Genomic DNA, 14,138 nt, shown 5'->3' with positions numbered 1-14,138 from the left:
AAAGTGAAAATAATGATGTCCTTCTGTGTATCCTCTGTCTGTGACACACCAACTGTTTATACGCCCCAAATGAATGACAACAAAGTTATTTTTGTCTTTCTGACCACTGACTCGGGTCTCGCTGTGTAACATCCACTTTTTTTAGTCACAGAGCATATCCTTTTCCAGTTGCGGTTGTTCAACATAAACAGGAACATACTGAGGAGCGTAGCCATTTCACTCCTACACTGAAATGTAATTACCAGGTTTCGGTAGGAAGAACAATACGAACTGGCATGGATTTTGGGACATCTAAAAATGAAATCTGCCATAATTAAAACGCCACTCTTGTCAGGTTTACAGATTGAAACGTTTGGGGTTTACTTGCTCCTACTGTTCTGGGAGCTGAACTCATGCTGGAGAAAGATGATGAAGTGAGATTTTGAGCAGAGAGAGAGAGAGAGAGAGAGAAGAACATAGCATATATTAGAGGTGGGACAAAGCCTCTTTTGTCGTAATGCCGCTCTTAACAGCTTCTTTGGCTGTGAGACAGAGTTCAGGCCAAGGTCTTGGGCTCCTCTTATTCCTTTTGCGTAAGCCCGTGTCTTCCTGCCTGGCTCCTGACAATGGGATAAGTGTTTGTCTCAAGACAAATCGTGCTGCTCCATAGGTGACTGACATCTGTGTGTGTGTGTGCGTGTGTGTGTGTGTGTGTGTGTGTGTGTGTGTGTGTGTGTGTGTGTGTGTGTGTGTGTGTGTGTGTGTGTGTGTGTGTGTGTGTGTGTGTGTGTGTGTTTGCCATGTTTGGTTTGTTAAGCAGCAGTTTTCTGGTGCCTGTCTCTCCACTTCTCCTCTCCCCTCACCTCCTCCCTCCCCCAGGGAAGCAGGCAAGAGGTGGGAAGCAGAAGCGAAGCCATTGTGAAGGGGAAGCCACTGGCCTCTTCCTGTTATGAGAGGAAATGCATACAAATGTGCTTCCTGTGCGTCCGCCCCCTCTTTTCTCCCTCCCCGTCCCTCTCTCGCCCATGTGGCAGAGAATCAGCCTCTATCCCTCCTTTTTTTTTTTTTTTTTTTGTGCGTGTCCCTCTGTTTATCAGAGGTATTTTTTCTGTCCTGTTTACCATAGAATATGTGACAGCTCAATTAAGTGGAGCTAAACAGATTTTATATTTTTTTTTTTTTTTAATTTTCATTTTGATGTGTACATAGAATTATTTATAAATTAAAAACAACTCGGAATAGAGAAACAAAAATGTGTTGTAGAAAAAAAGTCCAAAACGTAATCTCTAATAAAAGGAGGTGAGGGGAGCATGGTTAAGTGTTTTATAGGTGTGTGTAGTTGTCTCCTGGGATGGGGCTGTGGAGGAGGATAGGGGTGAATGCATAAGTTGTGAGTTGCTGCGAGTCTGCGTTGTTTGTTCACTCTTCATATGCCTATTAGTGAGGGTTCAGAGTAGATAATTGCCTGCAGCTACAAGTAGATATGGGGTTACAGGCGTGTGGGGATGTTTTGGTCTCCTTCACACAGTTAGAGAAAAGATCCCAAACTTTAAAGGAAAAGTGCATGCTATCTCTTATTGTTGCCGAGAGCTTTTCCATAATTGAGTAATCTCTCAGAAGGTTAAGTTGTTGTGAGATTTAGTAAGTGTTGATATTTGAGAGTTTTCCCGAGCACAAATATTCAAGGAGACTTTGCGTCGGAAATTTGCTATCATTTTTCACAGTAGATTTGATGCCATAAATAATAACATTGAGACATCACTGGGATTGGAGAGCTACCTCACTAAGAAGTCATGCATATTTTTACGGTACGACTGGATGTGCTCGGTTAAAAGTATTTTTTCTAACCACTTGACACGAACGAACGTAGTCTATCCAGAAGTTTATCATGACCGTTTTAAAGTCAAACGCCGTAATGCATTTCACAAGTCAAGACCAGTGGACACAAAATTGGTCTGCAAAAATTTCCTGTGTGTGTGTTTGTGTGCATGTTATTGTGTATGCAAAGAAAGGTTTCACACCCAAGTTACCAATATACTGTGAAAAGACACACTTGGGTTCACACTCGCACACTTACGCCGGTCGCTTTTACCAGTACACACGGTGCTGTAATGTCGTGCTCTCTGTTATTAACATAGTGGTGCGTCTAACAGCACCCACTGACCAAGGAAACAAAGATTACACCCACACTGACATATGGGTGGCTATCAGTAGCTTTTTGGTTTTAACAACAAAGACACAGTGCTAGTTCAAGCGAAATAAATCAGTTTTGTTCAGCTTTGTTGCCAAAGCTGATATTGTCAACGGCACAGATAACTTTAGGTTTATGAACAAATTTGTGATGCGATACGAAGTGGTGCACAAAGGACTATAGACAAGTAGAGGTGCAAAAGACCAAGCAGTATTCGAAGATACAAACCAAAGTCTGACTCTCGCAAAACTTAAACCAGACGTGTACAGAAGGCGAGTACAAAATAACATGGTGGCAAACAACGCAATAAAAACACACAACTCAGACACTCGAAAGAAAGAGGAGCTAACGAGACCAGAACAGACACAATGAAGGAACTGTAATCGCCTGACTTGGCAGGAAAGTCAAGACACCTGAAATGAGAAGGAAAGAAGTAGAATAAAACAGGAAATTACCTCAAACCCAAATAACCCAGTTAACATTACAGGCTCCACGACATCAGAACAATTAAAGGTGTTTGAGATATATTTAGATTGAAAATATATAATAAATTAGAATGACCGTCATTTCTGCAGAACCATTCAATTTCCCTTGATACAAACGAAAACTCTGCACTATATTATTTTGCTGTGATTTAAGCATCTTTTTTTTTAATGGATTGTGAGTTTATGGGAAACTCGTGACCAAGTACCAGTAAACGTGAGCAGGTCAGGTGTGCCTTTCACAGCGTCTGTTTTCACCCACGCAGGGTGCTGAACAGTAGCTTCTCGACAAACGGGTCCAGAGCTCCCGTTTGCAGCTGCCGTGCGAGCCGCCAGAGCTGTTTTGAGCTCGCACAGGAAAGGCCGGTGGTGACATCACTTTGTCGTGTGCCAATAGGCTCAGAGAGTCACATGACGGCACCATGTGAGGCCACAAAGTCACGACAGACTCACCTCAAGCAGCGGAATCGAATCTCCAAGGATCAAAGTTGTGTAGCTGAGACGCAGTATAAATTACCACATCCCACATGATGTTTGTACTGATATTCGCCATCAAGACAACCTTCATGTACAAGCCAACTGCCATTTCAAATGTGTGTGTGCACATTTGCTTAAACAAGCATGCACAGTGTAAGACCTAATGTATTTATGGATGTATGAGCATATCGTTAATAATATACAGTATGTGTTTTGGAGGTAGCAGGTCGTTAGTAATATGCGCGTTTTGGAGGTAGCAGGTTGTACGTGACAGGTTGAGATACGGGGGTGTGGTGTGGTGTGATATTTATGTAGGTGTTATTGTTTGGTCAGTTCGGGCTTTTCATAATCACACTAATTCTCTTCCTGTGGTGTTGTTAAAGTCAGATTATGTGTGAATTGTTATATGTGGGAAATGCATGTGCAGTTCCTCATTAATGTGTGAAGTTTAAGACAACTTTGATAAGATTGTGCTTTTCTGTCTTTTGTGTTGGTTTTTTCTTACAAATTTGAAAGCACCTAAATTAATATCCTCCAAATTGCCTGTTACGCCGATATGTTGGCATGTTTGTATTTTATGCTGATGTGGGCGATTCATTAGCATGTGGGAGATCTCAGCCTGCATGTGGAAGTCCCCTTTGAGACTGGCAGCCCTCTGGACCGCTGACACTCACCCCCAGTTCACAGCGGGCGCCACGTGCCACCCTCTGAAACATTAATGGCCTCGGCAGAGTGAGCCACTGAGTGAGTGGGTGATAACGGAGAGGGGCCCGGCAGCTCGCGGCGTCCTGCGTCTGCCCCTGGTGACCCTCAGATAAAAACATAGGGGAAGACAACACTCTACCTGTCCTCCTCCCGAAGCCTATGCTGTGACCTTATGTTCCATGTTCCCCTCATTGTATTTATTTGCTAATGAACATTTTCTATTGCGCGTTACTGTGAGTCGAGCAGACTCCCTTAAGTTGCCCGTGCCCCAGCTGTGGACGATACAGTTCACAGTTGCGGATGGTTATGACAATTAATCTTATTGTCACAGGGTACCTTTTGATCTTTCACTGTAAGTATGAGCCTTGTTTTTTTTGTTTTTTTTCTCATTTCAGTATGACTGTGAAAATGTCAGCATGGTATTTAGAGCCCAGGGGAGCGTTCTTTCCTTATGTCGCCGGTGAATCAAATGAGCGTTTGTACCGTCGTACACAACCTGACAAGGCACACGGCAAACCTGTTTGTCAGGAGTTAGAGCGCTGTCCGTGTCTCTGGTTTCAGCCCCCTGCAGAGTGACAGATAGCCCAGCGTGATGCTATGACATCACTTGAATTTTGTTTTTCACCCTGGTTGGGAGTTAGAGAGCGGGGGCGGGGGGGAGTTCATGCAAGGTCTTACCCACCCGGTCTTAAAAGACGCGATGGGGAGGACAAGAAAGACAGGATGAAGATGAGAATATTCCGTTTCCCGGGTGCATCCTGGGAGATATTATTTCACGAAATCCAAAACTATCTATCAATATCCATTCAATCCTATCGTCTCTTTCAGTCGTAAAGAGAAAATGTGAAGGGCAGTGCACAATAGATAAATGCCAGAAATCTATTCATGCTTTTTTTCTTCTTCTTTTTTTTTCTCCCAGATCTAACACATGGAGCTTCTCTTTCTATTGTGTTCAAAGCAATTTTGCTTTCCTTCTGTATTTTATTGGCCCTCTTAAGTGTCTGAAGAGAATAGCAAAACATGCAGTTAATCAACAAACTGAGATTGTTAGCTACCAGCTGGGCACAATCCTGGCACTATTTCCTCTCTTTATAAAGCTTTGTCAATACAGATCTCCAATGTAAATAACAAACACAGTGACAGAAGACGAAAAAAAAAAAAAAAAAGGGAGAAATTTCAATAAAAACATGCAGTGTTGCTCAGTGATTGAACCTGGCAGTCGCACTTTATTTTTTATTTTTATTTATTTATTTTTTTTCTTTCTCTCCCATACAACCAAGAGTTTGCACACATGGCTTGGAAAGAAAGCAGGTGCAGCTCACTGGAATTAACTCACTTTCACTGCTCTAGTTTTGATCCAAACAATAGCGGAATAGAGGCTGCTCCAGTTTGACAATGTGGGCACCTTGTATGTGTTACTAAAGATATTGGTCCGAGGCTTCGCAAACTTACACACATAAATCTACACACGCACATGCCCACGAATAGAGAGGAAAAGTGAAGGGGGGGGGGGGGGGGTGTCTTCAGAGGATATGATATTTTTTTGTGGTTTGAATTGTGCGCATTGCCACCGTTTGAGTACTGACAAACAGCTTCAAGCGCAGTCAAGGAACCCGTCTGTTATTTATATCAATGGCTTGTTGTTCACTACAAGAGGTAGTTAATTGGGGAACACGGCAACGGAGCGTGGTGTGTCAACAAAACCGTGTGAAATCATTAACTTTTTGGGGTAAATTTATGCATACTTTTTTTGTGAGGACATTCAGGCGAAGCCATTTAGCGGGACACATGTACCACGGTATGCCTCAGTGTGCTTTGATGTACGAGCAATAACTGATCTTCTTTACCGTTATCTGACTGAGACCGAGTATTTTCAGTTCCTTAAATGCAAGCCCAAGCTTCTTTTTTTTTTTTTCTCCCCTTTCCTGGTACAGTGGATGGACTGTAACAGTCATGAGGTGTTGAACCATCAGTAACTGCACTGCACTGCACTTTCCTTTAATGCTGTGTCCCAGGGAACCGATCATTTTAAAGCGAAAGAGTTACCATGTGGTTTCCGTTTTGTTAATTCAGTAAAGCTGAATGAGGGTGGGAGGATATTTGTTAATGTTTACTGCAAGTCATATAGAATATATTCACGGGTTTGTAAGAAAGAACAAATTGCCCGTGGGTTCTCATATCGCTTCTTTTTTTTACCAGCCTTCCTTTTTCTCATTAGAAATAATTATTACAACACAGTTTTGTTTTGTTATTCTGAGCAATTTTCCCATTTCTCTCTCTCTCTCTGTTTTTCCACACAGGTGACGTTTACAAAGCGAAAGTTCGGCCTGATGAAGAAGGCGTATGAGCTGAGCGTGCTGTGTGACTGTGAGATTGCACTGATCATCTTCAACAGCACTAACAAGCTGTTCCAGTATGCCAGCACAGACATGGACAAGGTTCTGCTTAAATACACTGAGTACAACGAGCCCCACGAGAGCAGGACCAACTCTGATATTGTGGAGGTAAGACGACAGGACACGGACGAAAAGCACAATAATGCATACATGGACATGCACACTCATGCAAACACACAGGCGGACAGATGGTTACAGCATTTGTGACTCATTCAGCAACCCTGTTTTTGTCTTCACACCTAAATATTGGCTCCGGTAGTTTGCCACTCTTCCCAAAAGGCTTTGCACTCATTTCAATCATGTTTTACAAATTGTATTTTAGGACTCACAATGTGTCATAAACTTACAAGTAATTATGATTATTTAGATTGCCTCCTTGTTTTTTGTTTGTCTTTCGCAACATAAAAGAGGGAGCCAATCATTGATCCGGGCCTTTAAGATGGTGGTGCCTGTGGTGTGTAATCACCACCCCCTGCCCTCGGTGTCTTGTCACCATCGATGTGCCTCTAAGAGGAGGATGTTGATCTGACTTGCTTTGGACACATGTCGCTAAAGTGGCTCAAGGCGATGTAAAACAGCGCTCTCAGCCAAGCCAGCAGGCAGGTAGATAAGGGAGGAAATGACGCTGGCACCCTCCTGGATCCTTAAGCTCTCAACGTGAACCTGTTATGTAACGTTCTCTCTGAAGCTCTGGTGGAGCTGGTGGACCCGCGCGCACATGCATACACACACACTAACACAAATGGATTTGTGCAGAGTTTTCTCTCGCTTTTATCAGCCATTTATGGCCACATTTTGCTTTTACTTAAACTATACCCTCCATACAAAATGATTGCAAATAAAGTATTTTCCACGAATTTGAAAATGTCACACACTAGTATTCTCTGCTCTTTAGTTTTAGAGCTCAATGACAGACTTATAGCCACGTAATGCTTATAGTATGTAAATTATGCACATCCAGATTAGATCAAATATTAACATGTATATGCTGTACTTGCTACATGTTTGCAAGTCATCGAGAATTTTAATTTTGTTTGTTTTACAGCTCAGACTTCACCCATTATCCCACTCCTCACATCTTAAATACCAGTAGAACAATCATCACACTTTAGATGGCATTTTACTGTTTTGGGATTAAACTTTAATTTAATTCAGTATTGGTAGATTCATTAAAAAATTCCCACAGGTCAGTCAAAACCTGGACCTTATTGTTTTCCATTATTCACACACACTCACATTAACCTGACTGCAGTATATTTGTTTAATGGTGAGGTCATCTGGGTGATAATTCATGCACAACTCGATCAACGTGTTGGTTTGAACTCAGCATTTAAAAACATCAAATATACCAAAAAGGAACAACAGCTTCTGAGAGATGTATTGAATAATTGCTGCACACATCCCTTTGCACTGTCCAGTGGAACACAGGATCAAACAGCATATTTTTATCTTTTCATACGGATGTTGTTGAGCTTGCTCTGTACCCGCCGATGGAGATGACCATCGAGTAGTTGCCGACATATCCGGATAGCACTCTACAGCTGATTGCAAACCTTTAAATGTACATGGTAATATTAAAACTGTTATGATACTAAATATTTTACCTCACGTAAGTCCTTTACATTTGGAGGTTAAAAACAGCACATGTGTAAAATGTATTGCTACATATTCCAGACTGAGGAGTCATTTACTCGGGTCATTACTGCATTTCTTCCTTCGTAGTTTCCATTTGGTGCCGTCGAATATATATAGTGTATCGATGTAGTCCATACATAAAGTGGCACAGCACTCAACAATTGACTAATGTTAATCATGAAACAGAAGACAATGGACTCGGTGCATTACCATGTACTGTATTACAATATGTACTCTTGTTTCCTTTCCATAATTCACGTTATTGAGCCTTTTCAAATTATTGATGTGCTCAAGGCTGTAAGTTTGTCCGGTTAGTTACAATAAGATGTGCAACTTCAAAGCACTAAAGAAAGAGTAGGCCTATTTATGTTTATGAAGTGTCCATTGTGAATGAGCTTCCAGTTTCCGCAAATCACTTTCACGTATATGAAAAAGGATTAAGAAACAATTCATTATGTATTGTATCATTTTTCCTCAGCCAATCTAGCTCATACTTTTGTCACTGCTGTGCCCGTAAGCGTTGATATCTTTCACGCGCCGAGCCCTTCAGTCACTGTAATGTATAACCGCGCGCCATCCGAGCCCACGAAGGGAGTTGTCACACGTCTCGGCGAGTGCCAGCGAAGAGAGCTTCACGCTTTGAAGCTCCTTCTTTCACTGTGTCTCCATTAAAGAGCAGAGGATGGCTAACGTGTAAACAGCCGTGTCAGGGGAAGATGCTAAAGATCCGAGTGGGGAGAGTACTGTGGAGCACTGCCGACGCTGCGATCCCCGGAGGACTCGGGCTCTTCGGGCTCTCCGGGCTCTCGCGCTCTCTGAGCGACTCACAGCTGGAGAAATCGATCCTAAGAGGCCTTCAGCCTGAGCTGCGGTGTGCTAAAGGGATTGGCCACAGGGTTGACACCGGCACGTTTCGCAGTGGTGGGAGGAAGGCGTGCGGATAGAGCAGGGTACGTGCGGTGGTGCGTGTGTGTTGAGTTTAGAAGGGAAAAGGAGCAAAACGCACTTCCTGGGAGAAACATGAGGAGGAGGGGGCCATGAAAAGGATGGAAGGGTTGAATCTAAGTTAAGATTCCCCGATGGAGTGACTTGACAGTCTGAAATTTGACGATGGGTACATGTCATAAGTAATGTATAGAATATAGGAAAGCCTTGTCTTTACGCGCATACTGAGATCCATGCATCTCTTTATCTGTAATGCTGCTGTGCCTGAAGGTGTAGTGGGAGGAGAGGCAGAGGTAGGGGAGCGGAGCGCACAGTGTGGGCGGCTGGCATAGAGGCCTGCTACATTAGCAATAAAGCTCTATGTAATTAGCATGTCTTTGGTTGATAATTAGCGTTGTTGAGAGAGTGGCACTGAGAGCGTTGCACAGCCTCTCTAGCAACAGCATGTTTACAAGAGGCTGGAGGGCTTTTCTCTCTACCTCTCTCACTCTACCGCTATCTTTCTTTTTTTTTTTTTTTGTGTCCAGTTTTTCATTGAATGCACAGAATCTCTAAGGTTGTTTTTCACACTATATTGAGTACATGGATGGGTCGGTGAAAAACAGGACTAAGGGAAGAGATGGAGAGAGAAAAGTGGTTTAAAAAAATCCTGATGACTCACTTGAAAACCATCTCATTTGGGATTGACACTTCTATAGACATATGTGAAAGGAAAAGACCAGCAAGACAAAGCTAACACTCCCCTACAAGCGGAACAAAAAATGCATTGCTAATCAAAGCGGCTAAAAGATATCATTTGTACATTCACAATGCATCACAAACGGACACCCATGATATTGGAATGAATATAGTTGGTCTTTGAAACTGTGGGATATGTTTTTTAATGTTTTTTTGAATGCTCCCATTTAATCCTATGCCATATATGATAATGACATATGAACTGGCTGAGACTCCGTCAGTCACTGTAATAAAAAATGCAGTATAGACGGTTGTCAGCTCTCACAATAACAAAAGGGAGAGTCCACTTAATTAATGCTAAGTGTTCAAAGAGACATCTAAGCCCATCCAGGCTCTCGTAGCCTGATGAAAGGCAAACGCAGAGGCAGATCTTCCATCACTGGGTGTCCATGCGGGGTCCGAGTGTGTCGTCCTGGCAGGTCTACAGCACACTCCGAGTCTGGCTCCAGATAAAACAGTCAGAAATGCAGATAGATTTCCTATACTCACTGTCTGCCAGGCCAGTTTCCTGTACATGTGAACGGCATTAGAGGAGAAACAGTGAGCTGCGTTGGGAAATGACAAGACAAAAGATCTATCTCTCCTTTTCTCTCCTGCTTTATTCTTGCTTAAGAACAATCACTTTGAGCTGTTATTGGAGATTTATTATTCCAGTATGGAGGTTGTTAATTGCAAAAGCACATGAAAGAGTCCTTTCTTTCCCCTCCCGATGATTGCAGATCTAGCCCAAACCTAAGCGGCGTTGGCTGGCTTCAGCTGTGATTCAACGGCCCAAAATCCAACAACACACTTGGGCTTTGCCAAATCCCCGTTCCACAATGTGCTTGTTTTCCCCACTGCTGAAACAAAGAATGCAGGTTTGTGAAACAACTAAAGGGTTAGAGAGTGTGCGGCGGTAGGGAGACACATTCCCTTAATGCGTGTAAAAACTCTGAGGGGAGAAAGTATCCTTGTGCACTCTTCTCCACATACAGTACATCATATAAGCTATCGTGCTTATATATCTGCTTATCGCCTGTTTGGCCTCTCTAAGTTAGCCCTCACAGTGGCACACTGCATGGGTGCGTGTGTGTGTGTAAATGCACGGTGACAATTGGCTCGAACCCTGCAGAGGTAACGGCATTGTGATGACCTCAGCCAGGACTGCACACGCTGATGCCATTGGCTCAAGAATCACATGTAGTGGCACATGTCTCTTAGTACTGAAGCGCCTGCTTGCCTACCTGCCAGAGCAGGCCAGTGGCCAATCCCATTTCCAGCAGATTAACCTAATCTGAAAGTTCAGCTCACCCTGTAATCTTAAACAGCAGCAGCAGGGACCTGACTCCCCACCTACCCTCGACTGATATCTGCCCCCCTCGTCTTTCCTTCCCTCCCCGCCGTCCTTACCGAGGACGGGCCACCGAATGAGCAGAGGACTTGAGAGACAGAGGGATGGATGAGTGTGAGGAAAAGAAGGAGGGAGGGAAAGAGAGATGGAGAGAGGAAGGCTGGTAATTATTTCCAAAGGTCATTCTGTTAATGACTACCTGCTTGGCTAATGAGATTCAGCAAAGCTCCCTCACCATGTTTCACCCTGCGTATGTTTCACCCGTGTGCCGAGACGTGTGAGAAGCACAGGTGTGATTTCAGCCCAGTGACAGTCCACTGGAGGGAGGGAGAGTGTGAGGGAGGGGGTGGTGATGGAGGGGGTGTAAATGAAGAAACATAAAGGGAAAGTACATCGCACAGGTACCTGGAGGAGGAAGTGTACTCACACCGGCTCCCTGAGAACCTTGCACGGTGTAGAATTTGGCAATAAAGGACAAATTCCCACAAAATGAGTATTTTACTGTCGTTTCACTCAGAAAATGTTCCTCATTTGGATTTTAAGCATCTTTTATCTTCGTTTTTTAAAATAATAATCTAGGACGTCATCAAGACATGAGATCTCCCCCTGAAGTAGCAGCGTGCACATGTTCTGCCTCGCTCCTGTGAAAATGTTTTCCAGCATGCGTGCTATTCCGTGTGCTTATTTGGTTTCTAAACAGCACGGAGAACATTAGCCTTGAGGAGAATTCTGTGTTGATCAGCTCCCTGAATGACTTCTTCTCATGGCTCTCAAACACTGTATAATTACTTTGACTTGAACGTAATTTATCCTCCATTACTTTTACACGTGTCAGCATCCAAGAGAAATAAAAGGGGTCATATCCTATCTTCAGCACTTCAGTTGTTCGCAGTAAATCTGTTCGTAGTCATTTCGTGGTTTTAAAATAGGGTACATGTGGTGTTGCATGGGGTGGAGGTAGAGGGGTGGGGCTGTCACAGCATTCACAGTGGCTCAGTGTTTACTAGTGATGAAGTGATCAACAGCATGGCTTGTTTTTCCCGTTGAGCCGAGGATTAAGATCTGAAACTACTTTGACTGACTAAGTGAATTAACCTTATGACATTGGCAAGCTAATAGTATAGGAGGTTGTTAAAACAAAGACTCTCGTGACAGTGTGTACATTATCATACATCATCTAAAGAAAAAAGGAAATAAAATATGCTAATTAGAAGTTTAACATGTGTAAGTCATATTAGCTTTCTTTCTTTCTTTCTTTCTTTCTTTCTTTCTTTCTTTCTTTCTTTCTTTCTTTCTTCCCTCCTTCCTAACAAAACAAGGTGACTCGATTGCTCTATATAAAAGTCATTAATTAGAAATTCTGTTTTTATTTTTGAAACACAAACAGTAAGTTATGACATTTTGAATATTACTATTGTTCACTGTACCTCAATAACGACTCCCACACCTTGACAAACTAAAGCATGTCACTGCCTGATTATAATAAACAGGATCTATTCAAACAACTGTATATAGTCATTGCAGCTTGGAAACCCCCCCCCCCCCCCCCCCCCCCCCGAATTTAACATCAGTTTTCTATTTTTCTGTCCATAGAGGTTAGGGTTAGTATGGATCATAGATAATTTACCACAAGTATCTATATTATAACATGTTCAGTTAGCATATTTCAATATGGCATGTCGTATTGAAATCACTGCATGAAGCACAAACCCATAAACAACCATCTTTTCTCGAATACTCTTTTTTTCCAATAAGTGCTTCAAAAAGTAGTACTTTTCTAAAAATAGTGTGCGGTGAAGCTAAATATAGTTGCCTGGCTTGTGGTACTTGCTGGGAAAGGATAGAAGAATAGAAATGGGATCTCTCTCTCTCTCTCGCTCTCTCTCGCTCTCTCTCTCTCTCGCTCTCTCTCGCTCTCTCTTTTTCCGCCCTTTCATTGCACCCTCCCTGTGTTTCAAACTGGGTGGGGGGGGGGTTGTTTTTGAAACAGAGGAGTGAGTAAGCAAAGTGTCAGGGTATTCATTCAGCCATCTCTCTCTCTCTCTCTCTCTCTCTCTCTCTCTCTCTCTCTCTCTCTCTCTCTCTCTCTCTCTCTCTCTCTCTCTTTCTGGAGACCACATGCATAAGATCATTGGTGTCGGACCCTGCGGTGCCTTTAAATATCAGAGACCTTGAATAAAGAAGTCTTTCATTTAATTCTTGTGTTAATCTCTACCACGTGTCAGCAAGCAGAGTCTTCATATCTACTTGTTTAAAAAAAAAAAAAAAAAAAGGAAGAAAAAATATTCAATCCAGTTTATCACTATTATTAAAATCAAGTACTTTGAGCAGGTCTGTGTAGGTTACCAGTCTCAAACCCAGGGAACACATGTCTGGGGCGCCAGCCTCAAACATAAAGGGAGCAAGCTTCCCAAATTCCTATTTTATAGACTATATGCCTTTTCCCACTTTTAAAGAGACGTTAAAAACAAGATGGCAGATAATATATAAGATTTACAAGCTCAGCATTTTATTCCACATCAGATGCCCGCTGACCAGAAAAGCAGAACCACAGACAAGAAATTATACCACTTGGATCTCTGTCAGAGGTGTTTTTTAAGGTCAATACTAAAGCGGAAGTCTGAGGTACTCACTCAACAACAAAAGGAGGTTTTAAAAATAGACTGTTTGAAATGTGCCAATATGTGGTCCCTGTGGTGAGGAGCAGTGAGAAAGGCAGGCCACTTCTGAAGCCATGCTGCCAAAAGGCAAGCCTTTTCCACTACACAACCCAAAACAATTCATGCCAGCCATTAAGATGAAATGATGCCTTGTTCTTTGAAACTATTTGTGGAAAATTCAGAATAATGAAGATCTATTTTTAAAGATGGCATTCCCTGCTCCGCCTAGCGCTCCCCCTGTGGCCCCACCCCGCTGCTGCCATGACTTCTGCTTTGGGCAGGGTGTGGAAACTCAAGGTCACAGTATAGAGGTCAGCCGGCTGGTCATTGTTACTCAAGGCCTCCCTCAGGCTGCCTTTTCCTGCTGTGGCACCACGCGATAAGAGACAGAGAGACAAAAGACGCTAAGTGACAATTTGGGGTGGTGGTGGTGGGAACAAGGAGACTGATCACAGGGGGGGCTGGAGTGTGGCTTGAAGTTTTACCAACTTTTAGATCAGATTAATATTAACCCATTTGTGCTTCAAGAAAATTGTCATCGTCTGCCTGATAATCTGTAAAAAAAACTTGTCAACTTTGCAAATAAAAATGATCGATAGC

At 42.9% G+C, this 14,138-nt stretch overlaps 1 protein-coding gene across 5 annotated transcripts in view; it reads left to right on the top strand.

Moving 5' to 3' along the window:
• The window catches only part of mef2cb (myocyte enhancer factor 2cb), a 68,696-nt gene that overhangs the window by 36,297 nt on the left and 18,261 nt on the right, over positions 1 to 14,138 (top strand). For all 5 annotated transcript variants that reach the window (XM_080467022.1, XM_080467021.1, XM_080467020.1 and 2 more), the window contains one exon: positions 6,135 to 6,338. In XM_080467022.1, the coding sequence (XP_080323148.1) occupies positions 6,135 to 6,338 (204 nt within the window). The remainder of the gene's footprint in view (positions 1 to 6,134; positions 6,339 to 14,138) is intronic.

Source organism: Lipophrys pholis (assembly GCF_963383615.2).
Source record: "Lipophrys pholis genome assembly, chromosome: 7".
Taxonomy (NCBI): domain Eukaryota; kingdom Metazoa; phylum Chordata; class Actinopteri; order Blenniiformes; family Blenniidae; genus Lipophrys; species Lipophrys pholis.
Note: the sequence above shows the minus strand (reverse complement) of the source record. Positions and strands in the feature narration are given on the sequence as shown.